This window comes from Lissotriton vulgaris, chromosome 2_1 (assembly GCF_964263255.1).
Source record: "Lissotriton vulgaris chromosome 2_1, aLisVul1.2, whole genome shotgun sequence".
In the NCBI taxonomy this organism is placed as follows: domain Eukaryota; kingdom Metazoa; phylum Chordata; class Amphibia; order Caudata; family Salamandridae; genus Lissotriton; species Lissotriton vulgaris.
In genome coordinates this window covers 1,330,490,080-1,330,514,211 of record NC_141687.1, presented here as the reverse complement: position 1 = coordinate 1,330,514,211, position 24,132 = coordinate 1,330,490,080, and the positions used below count along the sequence as shown (strand labels likewise).

Below are 24,132 nucleotides of genomic sequence, written 5' to 3'. Positions count from 1 at the left end.
GTGCACCATATCCAGTTAGGCTAAAATTACGGAAAGTCTTTAACTGGGTCAGGTGTGACTTCAGCAGGTTGGCAGAAAATCACAATGATGTCAAGAGCTGTGGCATCGTCTGGGGGTAGTATGCAACAGACTGTGGCGAGCCTACCTTCAACAGCCGATCATCAAGATAGGAAAAAACAGATACCCGCGGCCTCCGAAGACAAGCATTGACCACTGCCATTATCTTAGTGTACACCAGAGGGGTATTTGTGAGAAAAAAAGGGAGCACAGCAAACTGAAGATGTTTGTGGCCAACCTTAAACCGCAGGTAGCATCTATAGGCCTTCAGAACAGGGCTATAAAACTAGGCATCCTGCACATCCATAGCAATCATCTAGTCTTAGGGATCCACTGGAGAGAGAACCTGGTCCAGGGTTCACATCTTGAATTTGTCCTTATGTAGGAAAGCACTGAGATGGCAAAAATCTAAAATGAGGAAGTAGCGGGAATAACATGTCCCTACTTTTAAGGGCAGAGCCCTCTCCATGGCTACTTTGACTAAAAGAGCCTGCATATTCTGACGCAAAATGGACATATAGTCCTCTAAGAGCTGCTGTGATGTCGGTGGCAGGCAAATAGAATGGCACAAGGGCATGGCTAGCGACCCAAGATGGTAGACACTTGGTCTGACATCTCCCTGACCACCAAAGCCATTCATCAACATCATGCCAAACTTTGTGACCCAGGCTTCTGTACAAGATCATAAATATACATCCGACAAAAGCATCATAATAAACTGAGCCAGAAACCGACCTGTGCACTGACGGTTGCCTCAGCTCAGACGAAGCAGACTCCTATCCCGTGAGCTGATGTGGCAGCTTTTCAACAGGGAGTGCTCGGCGAGAGAGCTGGTGAGGTGGTGGTGACGATGGATGTCTGATGAAGTGTGGTGCAAGAGATCTGTTTTGGCATGTCTGGGCCTCTACTTCCATCTAATCCCTTCAAGTTGGTCCCCACTGCTATGTGTGAGGCTTGAGACTGCCTGGTGCAGCGGTGCCCAAGTGCATGACGTGCTATGAGGCGCATGGCTGCAGAACAGTTGGAGAGGAGGGACAGGCTCTGAGCAATCAAATAGGCTGCCTTTGCTGAAACAAATGGATTTTGCCCTTTATTCTCTGCTCACCATGCACTAGATCTCCTGGACTTGAAAGGTAGTGGCGGTGCAGTTGAAAGCATGCTAACATTCCATCACGACCCACTCAGCGAGGAGAGGGGCCAAGCGGTAAACATGTACGAGAGGGATCCCCTTCCCACCCAACTCAGCAGATGGGATTGGTACTGTGATTGATGCTGGCGCTGAAACCAGCAGCATGGCACAACTTTGGATGCGCACATGCTGTGAGTAGGCACCCAACGAAGCATGTGCTTAATTGCCCTCATTACCTCTTTCTACAAGCCAAATCAGGCACCACTCTAGTGACTGGGCTTACAAACCACAGTTTATGAGTAAAACAATTAAATTACCCATTTGCCCTATGAATGGCGCACTCTGCCCCATGTAGGCAGATTACGGGAACCCAAGAGAGTGTGCAATGTGACACTCAAAAGAGCAGAAAAAAAAGAGGAGCTGAGAAGCGGAGGCCAGTGAGTAAGTGCAGTTTTATATGCAGCTCCATTTGTTACTTTTGGAACAGAACAACGTTATTGCGATCCCGCAAGACACCACTAGCTGGTGTGCAGGTGTAGTAAGATCCCTTCTAGATCTACTTTGGTTCTCCCTTAGTTCTGCATATTACACAGTGAGGTTGCCTTTTGTTTTGTACAGCCACACATACTACATTTATTTTTGTGCCATGATATTATTTTAGAAATATGCTGCACGTTATTTGTTATTTAGTTCTCCTTCTTTGAACTCAGTCTGTACATTTTGTACAAGGTCGAACAACTTGGTGCACTGTTTTTGTGTGATCAGTCAGCAACATCTCCTAACGTTTTAGAAATGACGCCAAAGCACAGCCACTGTTTTCCAACAAAGCAATTCTTATCATATAAACAGAGAATTCCCTTTTTCTAAATCAAAGAGGAGAATTCTTGCAGAGGGGTAGGTCATGGAACAGGCACCCCGGCCTTGCGTAAACTGAGTTTACACTAACAATGCGGACAACCTAACTACAAAATACCAGGTATGGAGTCGAGTGCTAACCCCAGAGATCACTGATTTGAAACAAATTACTTACCTGTAACTTTAGTTCTCCAGTATTGGTAACTTTCATAGATTCCCATTGCTTGTATCATTCCCCGTCGTCGGAATGGGAGCCTCGGTAATTATATATATATATATATATATATATATATATATATATATATATATATATATATATATATATATATATATATATATATATATATATATATATATATATATATACATATACCTAGGTAAATACACCCTAATAGGCGCAAAAAGTAAAAAATTAGGCCTAGGCCTCATTATATTTTGTAGCCTATAGGTGTCCTTATGTAAAAAGACCCAAACTTACATTAGCAACCAATCAGATCAGCCTCACCCTGTGGAACCTTCCTGAGAAAGCTCAGAGCCTCAGATTTTCGTAGCCGTTGCTTTGACACATAATCACCTAGCCCTAAAGTAAGCTTTCCCAGGGGAGGCGGGTGGGCGCATGGGAATCTATGAAAGTTACCAATACTGGAGAACTAAAGTTACAGGTAAGTAACTTGTTTCTTACTCCAGTATTGGAACTTTCATAGATTCCCATTGCTTGTATCAGAGTAGATATCAGTTAGCATACCTCAAACATTTCGTGCATAGTTACAGAACCATTATAAACCAATGATATCACACATCATAACAACTATAAATCAGTAACCATAGCATAATAAACGAAATGTTTGAAAAAACAGGAGGAGGGAAGAGAGGAAAGCTCACCTCTTATTGGAAGAGATTTCTCAGGACTGCTTGTCCAACAGCTGAATCCTCCTTTGCAGCCGCCTCCAGGCAGTAGTGCCTCGTGAATGAGTGAGTACTGCTCCAGGCGGCCGCTCTGCAAATATCCTTTATCGATACTCCAGCAAACAGCGCTGTTGACGCTGAGATTGATCTTGTGGAATGTGCTTTCACCTGTCCTTGCAAAGGCTTGCCTGCCGCCTGGTGGCAGAAACGGATCGCACTTGATATCCATCTAGAAATCCCTTGCTTTGACGATGGAAATCCTTTCCTTGGGGCTCCGAAAGCCACAAACAGCTGGGGTGTCTTCCGAAATCCAGCTGTGGGTTGTAAATAGAATTTCAAACATCTCTGAACGTCCAGAGAATGAAGTGTCCTCTCAGCCTGGGTTGAAGGCCGAGGAAAAAAGGAATTCAGAACCACCGGTTCATTAAGATGAAAGTCTGTCGGCACCTTCGGAATGAACTTGGGGTTCATTCGTAGGATCAATGTATCATTCTTGAACTGCAAGAAAGGTTCTTTGATAGTTAAAGCCTGAAGTTCTCCTACTCTCCTTGCAGAAGTGAGTGCCAGAAGAAGCGCCACTTTCCATCATAGGAACTTCAGGTCCGCCCTATGTATTGGCTCAAATGGCGATCTCATCAGTTGAGCCAGGACCACATTCAAGTGCCACACCGGAGGTGGGGGCCGAACTGGCGGAAAAACTCTAAACAGTCCTTTCAGGAATTGTTTTATTACTCTTGCTGATAATAGAGAAGGGCCCGATCTTGTTCTTCTATACCTGGAAATAGCTGCCAAGTGGACCTTGATGGAAGCATGAGCCAGACCTGCCTGTGCCAAAGATAGAATGTATGGCAAGAGTTGATGCGGAGCTGATGAGAATGGATGCACTCCTTCTCTCTGGCAGCATAAATAGAACCTCTTCCATTTCGCTCTATATGTTCTATTAGTGCTAGGAGCTCGTGCCTGTGCCAAGATGTTCCTGCATTCCTCTGAAATGTCTAAATCTTTAAACTCTCTGTATTCAGGAGCCAAGCTGTCAATTGAAGCGAGCTCGGGTTCGGGTGGAGAACCTGGCTGTTGTACATTGATAGAAGAGTCTGGTTGGGGTGCAGATGAATGGGCTGCTTCTCCGATAGAAGAAGCAACTCCGTGTACCAGAACTGGCGAGCCCAGGCGGGCGCTATCAGTATCATCCTGCACTTGTCCATCTTGAGCTTCTTGAGGACTCGAGGAATCAGGGGAAATGGCGGAAAGGCGTAAACAAATGCGCCTGACCAAGACATCGAAAGGGCATTCCCCAGTGACCCTCGATGGTGTTCCCTGCTTGCATAACACCGGCATTTCTTGTTCCTCGGTGTTGCAAACAGGTCGATCGCTGGGGTCCCCCAACGGGAGAAGATGTTCTTGACCACTGTGTTGTCCAATTCCCACTCGTGTGAGACTGTCCTCAGGCGGCTTAGCGTATCCGCCTTCGTGTTGCATACTCCTGGAAGGTGTTCTGCCATGAGCGTGATGTTCTGTGCGATCGCCCATTCCCACAGCAGCTGGGCTTCCTGAGAAAGCAGTGGCGATCTTGTGCCTCCCTGCTTGTTGACGTAATGCATTGCGTTGGTGTTGTCCGTCCGCACTAGGATGGCCGAATTTGAAATCCTTGGAAGGAAAGCCAACATTGCCAACCGAATAGCCCTTAGCTCCAGAACGTTGATATGTAAGCGACGTTCTCCTGGAGTCCAGTGACCACTGACTTGGAGGTCTTGCATGACCGCTCCCCAGTCCTGAAGGGAAGCGTCTGTGGTAATGACGCGAGGAGCCGGTGCCGCTCTGAAACTGAGACCCACTGCGAGGTGAGATCTTTTCATCCACCATGAAACCTTCCGTTTCATCTGCTGGGTGACCGTTACTCTGTCGTCGAACGACCCTTCCACCTGTCTCCACTGAAGGTCCAGTTCCTCCTGCAAGGGGCGCATTCGCAGCCTGCAGTGCGGAATCAATTGAATACAGGATGAAATCGACCCTAGAAGAGATTTGTACATCCTGACTGTCATCCAACTTTTCTTCTGCAATCGAGCGGCTGAAGACATGAGTTTCATCTGTCTCTCTTCCGATGGGAAGGCTTTGCACACCTGAGTATCGAGTATCGCTCCCAAGAACTTCACCGTACCTGCCGGTTGAAGAACCGATTTTTCTTTGTTGAGTTGCAAACCCAGATGAATAAAGAGGTTTAAGCATGTGTTCACTGCTTCTGTTGCCTCTTGGAAGCTTGGAGCCTTCAGCAGCCAGTTGTCTAAGTACGGGAATACTTCCAGCGACTGTCTTCTCCGAAAAGCTGCTACCGGGGCCAGCACCTTTGTGAATATCCGAGGAGCGGATTTTAATCAAAATGGGAGTACCATGAACTGGAAGTGACTCTTGCCTACTGTAAAGCGAAGGAAACGTCTGTGAGCTGGATGGATCGGGATATGAAAATAGGCATCTTCCAGGTCTAATGTAGCCATGAAGTCGCCTGGATTCAAGAGGCGCAATATGTCCTGGAGTGAAATCATCCGAAACGACAGCTTTACGAGATAGGTGTTGAGCTCCCTTAAGTCCAGGATCGGACGCCACTTTTGTTTCGTTTTGCGGATCAGAAAAAATCTTGAATAGAAACCTTCTCCTCTTTGTGATAGGGGAACACGTTGGATCACCCCCTTCTGAAGCATTTGTTGAACTTCCAATTGCAGAAGGTTTAGATGTTTTGAAGTAGTGGCGTGGGGAGCTCTTGTAGGTGGAAATTCCTGGAATTCTAGCGTATGCCCATGTCGGATGATGTTCAATACCCACTGATCCGATGTTATTTCTTCCCAGCTGCTCAGATCTTGTGATATCCTGCCGCCCACTGGAGATCCCAGAAGCGGAGGAACAGTTGGCAGAGTCAGGAGGCCGCTATTGACGCTTGCCAGCGTCTTTGCCCTGACGCCCTTGACGTCCACGAGCGTTCTGACGAGAGAACGATTGAGATTGTGACTGTCGCTGATAATATTGATTGCCGTACTGAGGTCTGTACGACTGCGACTGCTGCGAGTACCGTTGCTGCTGATAGCCACCTCTCGGTGAAGTGAAGCCTCTTCCTCTTGCTCCACGGAACGGTGTCTTTCTATATTGTAGGTTCCCAAGAGCCCTTGCTGTCTCTGTGTCCTTCTTTATTCCCTGTAGGGTCTCATCGACATGTTTTCCAAATAACATGTCCCCATCAAAGGGCAAGTCCAGAATCCTATTTTGGACCTTTGGTCGGAAGTAAGTCGCTCGTAGCCACCCCTGCCGTCGAAGAACCGCCGCGCTGCCCAGAGCACGGAAAGAAATGGTGGCGATGTCCATCGCGCAGTCAATCATTTCCGAAGAAGAACGCTGTCCCTCTTCTAGAAGTTTCTGTGCTTCAGCTTTAGGGTCATCCGCTAGAAGGTCCACATAGTGTGCCACATCACTCCACATCTGGCGGTCGTATCTTGCTAGAATCGCCAAGGCATTGGCCGCTCTGACCAACAAGCTAGCCATAGACGAAAACCGCTTCCCAGCGTTGTCTAACCTTCTACCCTCCTTGTCTGGTGGAGTTGTGAGGGTGGCCGAAGGTTTCCGTGATTTCTTCTGCGCCGCCTGCGATATGACCGAGTCTGGTCTAGGTTGTCCAATCAAGCAGGCGGGACTGTCATCAGGAGCTTTATATTTTTTCTCCAAGCGTGGAAGAGTTGGAATGACCGTCGCTGGGGACTGCATCACCTTCTTTCCTTCCTCCCATATGTGCTCTACAATGGGAATCGAACGCACTGTCTTACGGTATGCCTCTTTAAAATCATACAAAAAACAATCCGTAGATGTTGCAGGCATGGTTAGCTTAAAGCGTGCCGTGGCTCTTTCCATCAAACTGAAGAAACCTCCCACATCAGCCGGAGGTGAATCTACCGGGTCCGGCACCGGAGAAGCCGGATCCGGAGCTATATACTGGTTCCATTCGTTATCAGGATCCTGATCCTGGTTGTCACCTGCCTCATCCTCATCTGAGGTATCATCTTGGACTTGTGTCTGCCGAGGATATTCCCTCTCCTCTTCCCCCTGTGAAGGAGGTACAGACTGAACTGCCACCACCTGTGGCTGAACCTGCGCTTGACCTTCCACTGGTCGCGACCCTTGTCTGCTCCTATACTCCTCCAGCATTGCTCTTAAGTCTGTCAAAAGACTCATAGGCATTGTAACCGTGCCCTGCTGTGCCTGGGTTTCCTGGTATGCGACCTGTTTTTGTGGTCATCTTCGTGGTATTTTAGATTCAACTGAGATGGACTGTATGCATCCCCATACATCTCATTCTCCTCCTCCGAGTAATCCTCTTCGTCCAACAACAGGGCTGGGGGTAATGATGGCACCTTTCTGGGTGATGTCATATCCGGAGTTATCCTCCTCTTCCTGGTGCCTTCCTCCTCTTCCGGGTGCAGAGAAGTCTTCTCTGCACCCGGGGAACACCAATTCCGCGATTACCCTCATCAGCCACTTTTCGAAGTGCGCAAAAAAAACGCTCCTCACAGAAACAGCAATACACGCCGCCTGCGCAGCTTGGGATATCTCCATACAAATTGATCCTTAAATCCACACACACCTCTTAGTCTGTAATCTTTGCTGTTACTAAACCCGACTAGGACCGGGTTGGAATTATCACCGGTCCCCTGACCCCTCCCTTCACGACCCGTCTACAGCCCTGAAGAGTCAAGGGTCATCACCCTTTTTGACGAAACATGTGTCGGCTGGTCTCATGTTCTAATTATTGATTCACAAATAAAACGACACAAAAGAACACAATTGTACGATTTCATCCTTACTACGTGTTGGTGATCAATCATATCACTCATACTCTGTTGTGTGCATAGGACTTTGCTTATAGTAGATCTTTAGCAGAGCATAATGCAACATGAAACCGTCCTTTTGGTAATCACCTTCACATTATTTTCTTCAGTAAACCCGACAAAAAGCTCATTATGAACTCTATTTTGAGGTGTGTGGGTGAACCAATGAGAAACCGGATGTTTGGTATAAAAGGTATGCAGTCTATCTCCTCCTCAGAGGTGAGATGGAAAGGTGGAAAGGGAGATCGAAGAGTGAATGAAGGGTAGGTGGGAACAATCAGTTTACTTAGGTAAAATACAGTGAAGGATGGCCAGAGTGAGATGGCCTGAGGTTCACTAAAGGATGAGATTATTGCTACTAGTAAAAAAATGTTTTAATGTCAGAACGAGAATCGGGCAAATGTGTATCCGCTGGGGATGCCATAAGGAAAGTTAATTCAAGATTTAAATCCAAATGTGGAACCATAACAGGAGTGGGAGTAAACAAGTAGACAAAACCGTTCACGTAAAGGCTGATAAGAGATACACATGAAAGCATATAGGACTGTCAACCTTTTTGGGGGGTCACTGTAAGGTCTTCCTGAGCGAGAACATGTGAATCATACAATGTGGGAAAGGCAGAACTTACATATGTTGAAGACACTTTGACTCACACCACTGAACAAACTTGTTTGTGTGGATTTCCTATTAGCCAAAATGATGTCATCAACCTCTGTCAGAAAGAAGAAGTTGGCACTGCACAATCTCCAGTCCTGCTGCCGCAAAAACAGTGGATTGGGTGAAAGTACCCAACCATCCTGTTAAAATGCAGGTCTACCGAGTGAAGCAGAGGGAGTGGGGCAGTGCTGAGTTCCAGCAGTTTAGAGTACAAATCCTTTTCACCCTTTCCGAGACAATCAAGATCCGTTGTGCTCGATCATCTTGCACCTTCTGTAGGACCGTGACACATTGGATTATCTGAGAAGGCATAAAGCAGGCCCCCATGATGTACTGTCTCTGATAGTGTCCCCCAAGGTGCCATTCAAAGGGAAAGTGCATGATTTAGGCAATTTTTAAGAAATACAAGCATGGATACCTTAATGTGGAGAAGGTCATTTCTGTACCGTTGGAATTAAGTTCCCACTATTCACTTTTAAGCGTAATCTATCGGAACATCAGTGCTGAGACCCCACGTAAACCCTGCGAGAAGGTAGGAGTGCCAGATGAAAGTATGCCTTCTGGAGGTCCAGCGATACTGGCCAATTCCATGTGCTTATGGTCAAAAGACAATGGCTCAGCGCCGACATTCAGAACTTGCCCTGATAAATGAACAGATTCATGAGGCAAAGGTCCACAATGGGATTCAGGCCTCCAATCTGCTTCGGATCCAAGAATTTAAAGGAATAATATTTTGTGCCCTTTTCCTCTAAGAGCACCATCTCTAGGCCCGTTTGTTCTGCAGGGCAAGAGCCTCCGCCTCCAAGATCAGGGCATGTGCCTTTGAGTGGAATAAGGCCAGGGTAGAGGGGAAGATAGGAAGGAAATTGTGTAGCCCTTGTTGATTGGCTGAATGACTATTCAATCCATCACGATCATTTCTAAATAGATGCAAAGTTTGGAAGGTCGCCTTCCACCACAAGTTAGTAGTGTAAAGGGGAACAAACAGCTTATGAAGCAGCACACCCAGCAGAAGAAGCAGTTGCTGATGTTGGCATTCCTTAGAGCCACCCGTATAGTGAAAGGTGCAATAAATTTGCTGAGGTGTTTGGAATGGCTATGAAGGTTGCTCCTGATGGGACTGTTGAGATCTCTAGTATCCCTGACATTTTTAGCACTGCTGGTGGAACTGTTCACTGGGAAGGAAAGGTCCAGCGTGTGATCTGAAACTCAGCTGCACTCAGGGAGGATTCAGCCTTTTCTCTAAACAGCTATTCAATCAGAAGGCATATCCATGAGGGTCACTTGGGCATCTTCAAAGAAGCCTGTGGAATGCATCCAAGCATGGACACACAGATTGGCAGCTGTGGATTATGAATTAAAACACCATATTTTCAGAAGACAGGCCACAAGTCAGAATTTATTTGGAAGAGAACAGACGCTTTTTGACCAGATCAAAAAGGGTCTTTTTTATGTGGTCAGGGAAACTTATAACTGCCATTTTTCACAGCTCTCCCAAGGTATGGACATACCAGCTGAAAAGGCACTTGGCATTGGCAGTCCCAAAGGCTAGGAGGTCATAGGAGAAATCCTTTCTGCAAACTAATTCCGCACTCTTAGATTAAGGTCCTAATTACGATCTTAGCGGAAGGGATAATTTGTCACAAACATGGCGGCTATCCCATCTGCTGCATTACAAGTTCCATATATAATGGAGCTTACAATATGGCGGACAGGATATCAGTCAAATTTGTTATGGAGTATCCTATCGTAATCAGGCCCCAAGTTTGGAGGCACTAAAAGTAATTCATTTGGGTTCAATTTGGCAGAAGAAGTTTGGCACTCTAAACTCTTCCGGAAAGGATGTGACAACAAACTTTGGGTCACAAGGCTCCGGTCTGGGACACATTGCAATTTGCCTGTGGCCTGCCTGGCATGAAAAGGGTTTCTCACAGGCAGCCACATGGACTACAAGAAGGACTCATTAAGTGGCAGTAGAGGTCTAGAAACTGCAGAGGTGGCATGCAGGATTTCAGCTAAATCTTAAATTTTTACATCTATGGTATGTCTGTTCAATCCCAATACTTCAGCTGCTTTTTGCACCACTAAAGTCAACTGACTTCCTCTGAAGGAGTCGCAGAGGGGTAAGGGATGTTCTCTTCCTTTAATGTTTCAAGTTCCCAGTAGAGATCAGCATTTGTACTGAAAGAGAGGAGGAGGAAGTCAGCCTCAGAATCGTAATTCTCTCTGCAGCCATCAGTTCTATTGGTCAAGAGCATGTGAACCGGATCAGAAAAGCGCCTCCATCCCCATAAATCTCTGGGCCCAAGGTAGCCCCGCTATTGAATCAAGAACAGACTTTTCTATTGTCACTTGGATAATAACAGCAGACTTCAAAGGTGGAAGTAGCAGTAAAAAAGCTGAGATGGCCCCACTGTGGATGGAGTTGTAGGTGGAGCTGAGCGCACCACTGGGCTGTGCCTCGGATGGCAATCGATTTCAACACAAGTGGCACCAAAGCTGGAGCCTCTGGAGGAGCGGAGTCAGGTTCGGTCAGGACCGGAGCCACCAGAATGCCAAAATAACAGAAGCAGCTGACCATTGGGAAGTGCCCAAGAGCCCGTCCAGATAATATCATGCATGGCTTGCTGAAAGGCTAAGACATGCCCAGGGTAGGGAATTCTAGCTTCATCGTTTCAAAGTCAGAATTGCCTCCAAAGACGGGGAACAGGCTGGGGTTCCGGCAACAACAATGGGACTTCTAACGGTGCTGGAAGAGGGGTCGATTTCGCATGGAAGATAAGGACTTCCTCCCTTCAGGTGCTTTTTGTTGCAAAACCAGGTTATTCACTGTCAAGAGACTTACCTGAAGTTTGCATCAATTTGTTGTATCCCTGAGGGCCTTGGTTAAAAGTAAAAAACCTCCTCTCTCTAATGGTATTCAAGTGCATTAAGAAACGAGAGTTGAAGGCTGAGGGGTTGTGTTTCATTTCTATGTTTCCTTTACCGTGGTACTATGACAAATTTCTATGTGGGTTTCTTTTGTACCTGAATTGACTGGTGGTCTAACACTCTTGCACAACCAGTGGCTGGAAAGCAAGATTGGATAATTAGTGAATAAAGTACAACAAACTCAATTGGGGAGTTGGGAATTTCACAGGCATCAAAAAAGCAGATCGACAAAGACCTTCTTGTCTAAATGTTTTGCCAGCAAAAATGTTTTTGCTAACTATTTGTTAAGGAGTTTGATGAACTTATTACTTATTATCCCACTGGCTTGAGTTGTAAGGTCAGATAATCGGTCACTTGCCTCCCACAACCCCTTGCTGAAGTTGTAAGTGTTTTTTTAATTTGGGATTGGCTTGGGATTAAGGAACAAGTTACTTATCATTGGCAACGTTTTTTTCTGGTAGCAACTATCTTACCACACATTCCTCACCTTTGAACTTTCACCAGGCATCATCCGGAAAATCTTGAGCAGTAACTCTACGCGCCAGTAGGTTATGTTTATCGGCTTCGCTTTGGCGTCATCTGTTTTGGAAGGGACATTGCGGTTCCCATACGAGTGCCACCCCAATGCACTGACATCAGTTTCTTTCAAGACTATTTCCACTCCATAAACACAGAGCCACATAAAAACATTGTTTACCCAGATAGCAGTGTGTAATGGGGTTTTTAGAGTGAAATATCATGATGATAATGAGAATATCCTGGCTTCTTCGCTCTGGAGGATAGGTGCAGAACTACACAGTATCCAGAATGTCTCTGATGGCAGTGAACATTTGAGAAGGAGTCTGGAATCCCCACCCCCCTCCCCTCCCCCCCATCTCCGAAGAAGAGCTGCAGCCACTGCCATCACTCTTGTAACCACCTGGAGGAGTGGGGAGGCGGGGTGCACAGGTGAGGCTAAGGAGCAGCACAGCAAACTGGAAATGCTCATGATCCGCTGTGAACTTTCTGACGGAGCAAGGAGAGGTTGCCCTTCATCAATCATTCTTGGGATGGTGGCAAAGGAGGGGGAGTTTCTACTTAAGGAAGGGCATACCCTTTCCTCACTACTTGAAGCAGCACTTGTCAGAGGTATTTGCAGACCATTGGGGTAGGTGGGGCCTGATTCTGTCACCAAAGGGATGGCTGTGCTGGATGGAGGGTACACTAAAGAGGCTTAGAAGCTGCAACAGCCGGAAAGGTGGGAGACCAAACAGCATGCTGGTTCCTGCATCCTTTTGGGGATCCGCGACCTCACCCACATCCCATACATCTCCAATAAATCCTGCGGAGCGCATCTACTCATGGGAGTGGAGCACCACCCTTTTCAGAAAATCAGCTGTATCAAGGCTGGCAGAAATCACATATTTGGATGCATCTTGACTATCCAGTGAGGCCATAAGGATTGCCAGGACTGCTAACACGATCTCCCAAGCTATGTTCTAGAGGGCATGCATTTATCAGCCCAATGAGAAGACTGCATTGACCAATCTCAATGCTGGGCTATAAGATGAGAACACTTGTTTTTCAAACGCCTCAATTTTCTTAGACTCACTATTCAGTGGAGTCATGGGGAATGAAGTGGGAGTTCACCTTGCAGTTTGTAGCCTGAACAACCAGACTCTCAGGAGTAGGATGCTTAGTTGGGAAATCAGGGTCACCAGACAATGCTCTCTAAAGTCTGACCACCTGCCTATTCACAGGTTAGCAAGAAAAGAACTTTCACTAAGTGCCCATTAAGGTGTTAGTGAGGGCCTCACTGAAAGGGATCAAGGGCTCAGATGCGGCTGACCATGGCTGTAAGATTTCTGTAATGACATTTGCCGGAATCAAAACAGAATGCAGTTGTATGTCCAAGATCTTAGCTGTTCGTTGGATTACCACTGCAAAGGATACATTCTAATTCCATTGGAGGTCTAATTGACTAGTTCAACCCTGTATCAAGGGAAGCATCAAGCCCACTGCCCTCTTGTAAGTCCATGTAAAAATTGTCATTGTGATAATGAGTGAGCAAATCATCAACATCCCCACAATTATCATTATCTCTGGGAGGAGGTAAGTTTTGGTCAGAATAAGAGCAAGAAAGATAATGGGGCCTCTAATGGTGCGCCTGTCCTCATAGAGGCTTGGGATTAGAGTGTGACTGTATCAGGACTGATTGCGCTTTAGTAATTTTGTGGCGTGTCATCAGGGATCAGGCTGAAGTCAGTTCAGGATCATTCATTGGAACCAGCACCAGATCCTCCTACCATGTCAGAGGCATTGGTATCTGCATTGACAAGGGAGGGCCTGGAGTAGGTTGTGGAGCACGAGCGGAAGACTGGATGGGCCAGCTCTTGGTAAGCTAACTGAGGCTCCCTGCAGACCCTTGGGTCCCATGGACATGCCAGAGTGAGCTGAAAGAACACAAAGTATCTGCTACATGTCCTCTTTAAAGATGTCAATTTGCTGTGTCATCGCCGATGGCCCAAGGAATTCTGGGTGCGTCAGAACAAAATGATGGATCTGCTCTGGGCCACGAGATTTGGAAGGAGACTGACAAATGTCATGACACCCTCATGCTTTCTCTTTGAACTGAGAGGTGTGCAATATGCCACTTCGTTTCTTGATGCCAGATCGACTATGAGGGCATGATGACACCTTTGTCACAAGACTGAGTCACGGCCCAAGCAACAAAGACAAAACTCCTGTAGGTCCTTGACAGACATATACCTTTTAAACTCGCGGAATGGTTTGATCACTGTAGTCTTACAAGTGTATATTGTTCCGTAGCACACTGGATCTCGTTTTTAGGAGTCTCCAGAAGGTGTGGAAAGAAAGGAACAGATGCCAGTGTGCCAGGGTGGTGGTTACATTCACTTCTGTTCTGCTACTTCTGGGACAGTATGGAGTCAACACAGAGCTGCATGGTGCCACAGAGTGGAATAAGGAAGCATTGGTAGTGAAAGTTTTGTGAATCTATTCTGCCACTTGGGGAGTATTATAAAGAGAGGAGTCTACAGTTAGGCGTATCCATTAGAATAAGCGTTTATACAAATGTGATCAGAGATGGATTTTTTTAGTCCATTCAGGTATCTTAGATGACAACAAATCAGTATACTTACAATGTCACAGTCTTTCTTGCCATCACGTCTCATTGGATCATTCAGATCTTCTTGGCTGCGGAAACTAAACTTCTCAATGGCTTCTGTGACTCCACGGAAAGAAGTATAGATCTCCTCTGAGTTCAGGTTCTCCGTGTCGTAATCCAGCATACTAAGTGCCAAATGTAAAAATAATGTTAGATTTAAATTTTGCATGTCAGTTTGGAAACTTGGTATGTGTTTAAAAACTGGCTCAATGTTGGGTGACCTTTGCATTAGCCCAGAAAAGCAGTTGTCAAGTACAAGAGAAGCATCACAAGCAAAATTATAATAATGACAATGCAAATATAAATGGCTGTAAAATCACATGCTGTAGTAGCCAGACTGATTTTTTATCTTATCCTATAACCAAAGGCTTTTTAATATCTCACTCTCAATGTACCGATAACAGAAAGTAAACCAAAACGAAGTTGAAATATGAAATGGCAGCAGTGAGAAAGAAACGTGCATAGTCAAACGTAAAATGAGGAGACTGGTGGACTTGACCACCATATTGTTTAAAATCTTTCAATGTTAAAACGCATGCTTATTTTTATGCATTTTGTTTCCTATTTCTGCCCAGGAAAAAATACCATAACAAACAACTATATAATCTTAACTTCTCTCATGGACTGAGCTAGTGATTAGACGGCTCATTTAGCCAGTGTCCACATTAGTTCATTTAAGTGGGCAAATGATAAATAAAACCCCAACTATATGTTTAAATGGATCTCTATCAGATGGACAGACCTTATCTATCTTGCAATTTTGCCAAATTTATTATAGAGAATATCTTAATTCTAGAACAGGAAGTGGGCTAGGCAAGTAGGCACAGGCAAATACATGCCTAGCTGATTTGGTATTTTATCATTATTTTGATGTTTTCTTTGTCATTCAAATGGGAGAATTGTAGTGAACAGTTTCTTTGATAACAAATACATGATAGCAGACTTTAGGCTTCAACTTGCTTGGACAACTGCCTATGTAGCAACATTCATCTTTTCATTTTTAACCTCTTTCCAAGAGCAAATATTCAATATGGGAAATGTAGGTTTCTTCTATCCCCCACCTAAACGTTGCTGCCACAGTTACAAGACATGCTCTCAGAAAATAGCTGGCAAAGCCTATGCAAAGAAGCTTAAAGACAGAGGGAAACAATGTTACTTTGACATGGAACTTTAACATCATGCCATCTCTTTATCCTAAAACTGTTGAGTCCTATTATCAATCAAAAGGAACAATAGGAGGTAATACACAATCAGGTAAGAGGCAAACTTGGTCCAAATAGTCACATGGATCCTCAACCTGTTAACCATTACCCAAAGTAATTTAGGCTAAGCTTGGAAACTAGCGGGTGGGGAATAGTGTCTAAAGAAGGCAGCAAATAGGAAGAGTATTGATATGTTCATCCTCTCTGGTAATCAAATGTGAGGTTTCCAGCACCACCATAATTGACAAAAATCTCCATTTTCTTAATTAATTCCAAAGTGAAGCTGAAGAAAAATAGAATCCTATTACAATCAAAACTGTGAAACACGACTATAAGTACCTTTGGAAAAGGGTGTAAAACAAACTTTTGAAATTAAGTATGTGTGCTCAATACAAATTTGGTGTAGTGGAAAACACTATTAATGTCATGAATATACAATAATTAGATTAAGTCAATTCATTTTTAGGAGTCCATCATGAAAAAAGTGTTCTTAAATATGAGATAACGGAAAACGACACTGTTCATTCGATGGGAAGGAGTAGGCAAGAGAAGCCAAGCAAACTTTAAAATTCTGAAGGTACAGAAAATATTAAAAATGTATTTTAATAGCAATTGGTCTAGCCTAAAACAACGTAAATGACTGCTTTAGCTTTATATTTATCAAAAACATAATATTACCTAAAGTGTAAAGAGGAGTCTGTAAATAGAGAACATAATAATTGAGTATGTTTATTAGGGCTGCTTGAGGTTTTCTCAGGATCTTGCTTTCCTAAAGCTCAAAGTTGAAATAGCAAACCTTATAGCAGAGTAAATTAAAAACAGCTGTGATCAAGGTTGTACACTTTTATAGATCCTCCTCTTGCCTATCTATCTCGAATTAGATATACCTGTAGATAGTGAGAACAATAGAAAACACACAAAACTTAAAAGTGAATGGACTTATGCACTCACAAAGAAAGGTTTAGGGCAAACTAGAGGAATCATAAGCCTTCATCATAGTGGGTCTAGAAGGTGGAAGCATATGAATGAAATTGTTAATTAAATACATAAATTACAGAAACATTCTGTGAGACAAAGTGAAGATTTACAGGGCACCAAAGATCCTCAAGAGAGATATTGCCCCCCTGAGCAAGGAGTACTCGGCCTTTAGATGTTGTTGAGAATTCTAAAATTCACAGCGAAACATACTCAGTTTGAATAATCAGAAAACTCAAATAATGCAGAGAAGACAAAATCAGCTGTAGGCAACCACAAGCTGGGAAGATATTGTTCAAATGACTAGTTGGGCGTGAACACTAAACATCTGGTGGCGAAGGTGGAACATTGATACATCTTAACAAAGGCTGTAGGAATGAGAATGGTTAGTCTGGTTGTTTCTGATCTCTGGCTCCAGAAAAGAAGTTCCCTCCAACTAAAGCAGAAAATATTTACATTGCAAAATTCTATTAATTTAAGTGGGTTGCAAGGTACTATGGAAAGCAAAGCTGCTATTTTACATGAAGTCCATCTCTTCTCCTCTGTTAGCCATTGTACCACGGATCAAGTACTGGGTTACAACACACCTCTAGATCTTCCATAATTAATGAAACCACAGGTCTCGCCAGGCACACCGTCAAGCAGCAATGCTTTAGGGAGAATTTAGTATCAGCCCCAATTATCTGAAAGTAACAGCCATTATTAATGAAAAGACACCAAGTCTAAAAAGAAAACACAAATAAACACAAACCAAGAATGCAAAGTCTTTAATGAAATTGCATGTAATCATTAAATGAAGCTAGTACAGTCAATGGACTTGGAACTATGCAGCAACACAAGCCATACAAAAATAAATTAAGAATTCCCTTTCTAAGACTGAAGGGAATGTTGAAGGTATGATCTAAAGGAAGAAATATTAGTCACATATCAATATGTGCTTTGGAATGATATGAGCAAGTCAACTTAGGAAATACTGAAAATACGAACTTCTAAAATGAATGTTCAGTGTCACTGCAAGGTGTTGGCTTTTTACAGAGTTTGGATTCATAAGAGGGTGAAATCTACAAGTATTTTTCCTGTATCTAACGTTTGTTCTAGAACTGATACGCGGCTAGAAAAGTCTCTATGTGAGTGAGAAATTGTATTAGTATATGCGACATATAAGACTTCAAACATTACTCAAAGAACAGTATGCACATGGAATGGTGATTATTGAAAATGAAATTGCTCACTCCATCACTATCTTCCATAGTCAAAACAATACCAAAAAAGAATTATGTACCTGCCTAGAGAATGATAAAAAAACAGCCAATCATATGCTTGGCTACACGTGCACTTACATCTAGCAATGATTAACGTACAAAGGAAATGATATGGAAAAACTGTCCCAATAAATGGCTATCACATGAACAAATTAGAATAACCCAAGCAAGAAAACAAACATAAGATGAAACTAAAAACATTCCAGATGGTAAGATGACTGTACAAAATGTCACAATATTACTTTCTTAGTGTAACAACATCATGCACTAACACCCTTCTAAAAGAAAACTACATGAGCTCAACTTGAAGTCTTTGTTTCATGTCTATGCTCAAGCCTTCCTTTTAGTCTCTTTAAAAACAAACTCTCTTAATACTATATCAATAGAACATGAATATAATTTTGATCAATTGTTTTCATGCTGTGGATTGCAAATTGCAAAAATGGTGAGCAAATCACAATAAATAGTGCAGTTAAAGATATAGGAAAGATATAAACAAGTCGGCTCAGTTGTACACATAAGGACAAGAGAACACACAGCACAATGTTCTTGCCGGTGGCACAGATTTGTTCAAGTTGCATATTTCTACTAAACAGGATAAATTCAATTAAAATAATGTCAAAGGCATCAAACCTTTGAAAAGCTCCTTGACTACTAAAGAAACCATGGTAGACTCACTTATCAAGCCAATAAGGTCAGTGAGTTCCTGATTACATTGATATTGTACCTTCCCAGGCTTACTGAACTTTGGTAGGCACTGAAAAATTGCAAAACAAATGCAGTGAGTAATTTGTAAAAAAACAAACTTTAGTGATCAACAATATTACATATATGCATTTGGTTCACTTTACACGCTGTGTTATCGAAACAGTGTGCTGGATCGCACAAATGTTTGTATTTCTAAGTTTTAACAAAGTGCCGGAAACCATGCAATAGCAAAGTGCTTTGTGGCACGGTAGAAGAGCTAAAAAACCTTCATAACAGAAACCTTCATAAGAGAATCTAAATAAAGCATGTTTGAATTTTAATAGGCTACCATAGAACATATGTAGCATCATCTTCCTTGATTGAAACGGCTGTTATGGTTGTTGTGTGGAAGGTATTAAGACTTGCCAGAGATGTGCTTGAGAGTATAACAAGATATTATCCTGGAAATTACTGCATTACAAGTTTATTGGACAGACTCCCACGAGGTGAACAGCAAGAGTTGAAAAAGTGAATGCAGACTTCACTGGCTTCCATATAATAAACAATATCAAGTTAAAAAGAAAAAAAGAAAATCTACTATAATTTACACTCTCAAGGGTGATCTACACACTACACGCCATAAAAGCACTTACGGGCCAGGAATTGAGGGAATTAACACCAGAATCAAGCCTAATATGCTGTAGTCAACTGCTGGTTTCAACTGCTGACAATACACAGTGGATGACAGTCTACAACCGTGATGTCATCCTCAACATCGTGCCCACGAAATAGGATTTACAAAGAGAAAATGGAACGAAGAAGCAAAGAAGAACAGAGCATAAACCTGCAAAGCAGGCCATCAAAAAGAACAGTACATCAGATAATTTTTATAGAGTTTGCAAGCTTCAAAACATGTTGTTCAGTGCCTGAGAAAGCTAATTTCACTGTGGCATTACCCACTAGCAATTGCCCATACTATAAGAAAAAAGGTTGACATTGGTCAGTGAATATTTGTGCAAAGACCACTAATTGGACTGATCCAGGAGGGAAAACACTAGACGGATAGCCATAAAAAGGCAATAGAAAAATAAACACTTCATTTTTACTGCAGGCATCATGAAGGCTTTTCTCTCATATTAGTCCTGGTAAGTATTATGGTTGTTCCTGGGTATTATTTTGTTCATCCTCAGGGTAACACTGCCAAATAGTCCAATCTGTTTGTGCCAAAAGGGCTGCTCTCTGGCTGTTTGCGGGCCTGTTTTATAGTCTGGTATGCAATTTTCACTTTTGATTTCTCTATTACCACAAACACTGCCTGCAGCAATCACAAATGCATATAGTCTCCCATACCTTGAAAAACATTTATTCAGTGTCTTTTTGCAAATGCTAGCCACTTTTTTTAGCTACCTAAATCACTAATGGGGCTATTTTCTGTCGCAGCGTGACCCTGCTCCATTTACCCAAAAAAGTGTTCAACAAGAAATTGTGTATATTTTACAGTGAATATTTGATAAAACAAAAACAGTATTAGCAGATTTGTTTACATACATTTTTTATCTGGCACACTTCAGCAGTGACCTTTATTGTATCTGAGAATTAAAATAACACCCAAGGGGGCCCTTAAAGATTCCCTCAATGTGGCTGCGACGAATTCCCAGCTGAATTTTAGAAGGTATTTATGCCTCAATTGGAAGAAAAATTAGCACAGTTATTCAGTGCAATTCTAGAAGGATGCCAAATGCTTTTCTGAGGCAGTCATAGAAAGCTTAGTTAAAAAAAAGATAAACCACCAAATATAACCCGGGATCATACCGGCCACTTAGTATATTCAACTGTGATTATAAATTGTTTATAAAGTTTATGGCAGCTAGAATAACCGCCTCTGCTCAAGAAGTGGTTCACCAGGACCAGTCTGTTTTTTTGCTAGGAAAAACAATGGCAACCAATACCAATTTTCTAATACAGGCCATTGATTATTACACGAATGAAAAGATGAAAGCAACTATTATTATGATCGATGATGAAAAAGCTTTTGATTTAGTTCAATGGAAAATTCGGTTTAATATTCTCTCAAATTGTAATTTCCCTTTGCAATTCATAAATGTTTTGCAGAACTTATATAGCAAAGCGGATGCTAAGATTATAATCAACTCTCATACGGCAGGGTTATTACAAATTCGACGAGGCACTCGGAAAGGGTGCCCGATGTCACCAGTGCTTTCTACAGTATTTATAGAACTTCTAGCATCCCCATTACGGCAAGATCCATAAATCAAGGAACCCCTGTTAGGAGCTCCCAAACGCAAGCTTTTCGCAGATGATATAATTTTGTATAAACAAAATATCTCGGAGGTTTTCAAGAAAATGTTATTTTTTTCGGAACTAGGGGGATATAAAATCAATCATTCCAAATCTGAGATTTTATTTTTCAACTGCTCAGACCAAAACCTTGCTTCTGCGCAACAAGGTTTGCAGTCCCGGTTCAATTAGATACTTGGGGACATTCGTGTCACATGATTTTTCGCAGCTGTATCAGCTTAACTACAAAGCAACATTTTTTAAGGCTAGGAACCTTTTAAAGCAGTGGCAGGCCTTACCACTCTCTATAATAAGGAGAGTTGCTGTGTATTAATCAAAGTCCCACCCAAATTTTTCATGAGATAGATCAACCAAAGCTTGGAATAATCTTCCATTACACCTCAGAGGGTTGATCAGTCTATTGGCTTTCCGCAAGGCTTTAAAAACCTGGCTGTTTACAGACTAATTTCACTTGGGTAGATCTCACATAGCGCCAGGACACCTACGGGTAACAGAGCGCTTAATAAATGTCATAAATGTTATAAATGAATAGATCAAATGCTGTGAAATTTTGACTGGTCAGGTAAGAAACCTCGCACAAAACTAGAGACTCTACAGTTATCTATTCAAGAGCGTGGTCTTGCACACCATCATTTTAAAAAATATTATCAGGTAGTAGCCTTTATAGATTGGTGTACAAGATCAGTTTCTAGATGCGATTTGGGAGGCGACTTCTACCGTAAACAAATGCTTCTAGAAAGTAGCATCCAGCTTGTTCCATTTATCAAATCTCCAAGCTTCGCAAGCGCAGCAGATTATTTTTTCAATGGAAGGAAGAGTACCAGTGTATCTCCTTTCATCCTGAAATCCTGATTGCACATAGTAGTGGGATAGTTCTCCATATAAGCGACAAAAGCATAACAACTTGGGAGAAGGCGGGGTTACATCGTTTCAGCGATTTTCTTATAGAAGGGGCAATGAAATCAAGTAATTTGGGACTCCCCTCTACATTACTTTTTTCTTTTCTCCAATTTCGCAACTTAATAAGGAACTTTCAATTGCCCAAAGGTCGGAATTGGTACCAGATCTTTCGGGAACAACTGCCTGCAAAAGTAGTACCACAAGCATTAGAAAAGATTCAGAACGCTGCAGGTTAGATTTGCAATCATGGAGAGCGTACAACATCTGGGCGCATAAAGATATAAGGGGTGCCAATTTCAAATGCATGGCATTTTTGTGTAAGTTGCAACTTTATTTCCCTCCATCTCGTCTTCATAAAATGTATTCTTCGTTTCCGGGGACATATTTTAGACATAATTGTTCCAATGGGGATTTGCTCCATATTTGCTTTTCATGTTTGGCTATAATTGAATTTTGGAAGCATATTTTTTACTGGCTTAGCCAAAAGCTCCGAATAGTCTTAGTCCCTGAACCCAAAACTGTCCTTTATGGAATCGGTGATACACTAAACTTATCTATTAGAAACCAACAGTATATTTGTATTGCATCCCTAGTAGCCAAGTCTTTGATCCTGCAAAAATGGTAAGGGTGCAGCTACCAGTTTTTTTCCAATGGCCACTTAGGATGATTTGAATTGAAGTGAAAGAAAAATTATACTCGCAGAGAGTAGGAGCGACAGTAAAAACATTTTTTAATTTGGTTTGGGAAGTCAGATTACACTACGGTTAGGAGTATTTTAGAGACTGGGGGTTCTCCTAATTTTTCATTTTTAAGATGGAGCACTCTCAGATTAGGAAGAATAGGTCCCATACATATTAAGGCTATGCATGTTTAAGTTTATATCTATATTTGATTTAAATGTATTATGCACATTGAATGAATGAATGAATAGAAGCTTTATTCGATTTTGTTTCTTAAAATCATGAAAGCATACAAAAAATATCAGTAATTAAAAATAAATATATACATTCAACAAAAACATAACTTCACATTCAAAAAAGACATAGCCCCAGCCTCAGGATTCGGCGGTGAGACATATTTTTCAAGGGGTTTATCCCTATCTTGAATAAAGATACACGAGTTTGTCCTTTAAAGTGAGTGAGCTCAAAAGTTGCGGCAATTGTGCAATGAAACACATCTGTTGGCAACAGAGAAACTAATACCACTGGGTACCTGGACTTCCCCACCCAGCGGGTGGTGGTAGGCTATTGTTGTTCCTAATCGGGGGATATTTGGCATACAGGGATAGAAATCATGTAAGTCCCAAGTCTGTATTGGACCATCCCCTTCTAGGGCTGGACAAGATCTTAAATATGGTGCGATGTTCCGATTCCTGAATCTAACCAGTACCAAGTCCCCTGAAATGTTTTTTGGTAGAGGGCCCAACCAGCCCACCCTTCTCACACTCAGGATTCCGCCGTCTTTGTCCGGTGGTAGGGGTCTATTCCTTCCCATCCAGAATATAACTTTGTTCATTAGGTCCAGCTGGCTTTCAGCTTTTCCGAGCGCAAGTGGTGGCACTCCTGTAAGGACGGACACATATGGCGCTGCTTGTGGCGGGAGGTGTATGTTTGGTGCATTGCGTACTGACTTGGCCTCTGGGGGCCTTGATATAACAGGTTTGGAAGGAGCTTTGAAAGTAGTTGAACCTGGAATTATAGGAGATAATGGAGTGACTTGCTTGCTTTTAAGGATGGCAGAGAGCTTAGCTGATGGGAAAGTGGTGGTTGGCTGGGATCGGTTCGAGTTTACAAGATTATCGATGGGTTTCAGGATGGCCGTGATTTTGTTCTCGAGACTCAAGAGCCTTTCCCCTATAGCGTTGATTTGTTCTGTTAGTGGGGAAATGATGGTTTTAACAAGTTGTTCAATCTGAGTCAGAAGAGAGATCTTGGAATAAGATATTGGTTCGTCCAGTTTGACATCAGTCTCCATGGTGGTAGGGAGATTATGAACGGACATCACGGGGGTTACAGTTGGTATATGAGGTTTTGATTGAGTCCTTTCGGCCTTGTCCTCAGTGTTATCTCTATTGACAGGTAGTAACCATGAAAGTACAGAGGCTTGTGTGTTGACTTTGTTCAATAAAGAGGGGGTTTCCTGTATACTGCCTTTAGTATTTGTAGTGCGGGTGCCTTTGGCGAAGAAGGGTGAGTCCACACTGACATATTTTATTTTACAT

The 24,132-nt window shown here is 42.8% G+C and overlaps 1 protein-coding gene across 2 annotated transcripts in view; it reads right to left on the bottom strand.

Moving 5' to 3' along the window:
• The window catches only part of CLASP1 (cytoplasmic linker associated protein 1), a 1,635,412-nt gene that overhangs the window by 252,225 nt on the left and 1,359,055 nt on the right, over positions 1-24,132 (bottom strand). For both annotated transcript variants that reach the window (XM_086957100.1, XM_086957101.1), the window contains one exon: positions 14,541-14,691. In XM_086957100.1, coding sequence (XP_086813226.1) covers positions 14,541-14,691 — 151 coding nt within the window. The remainder of the gene's footprint in view (positions 1-14,540; positions 14,692-24,132) is intronic.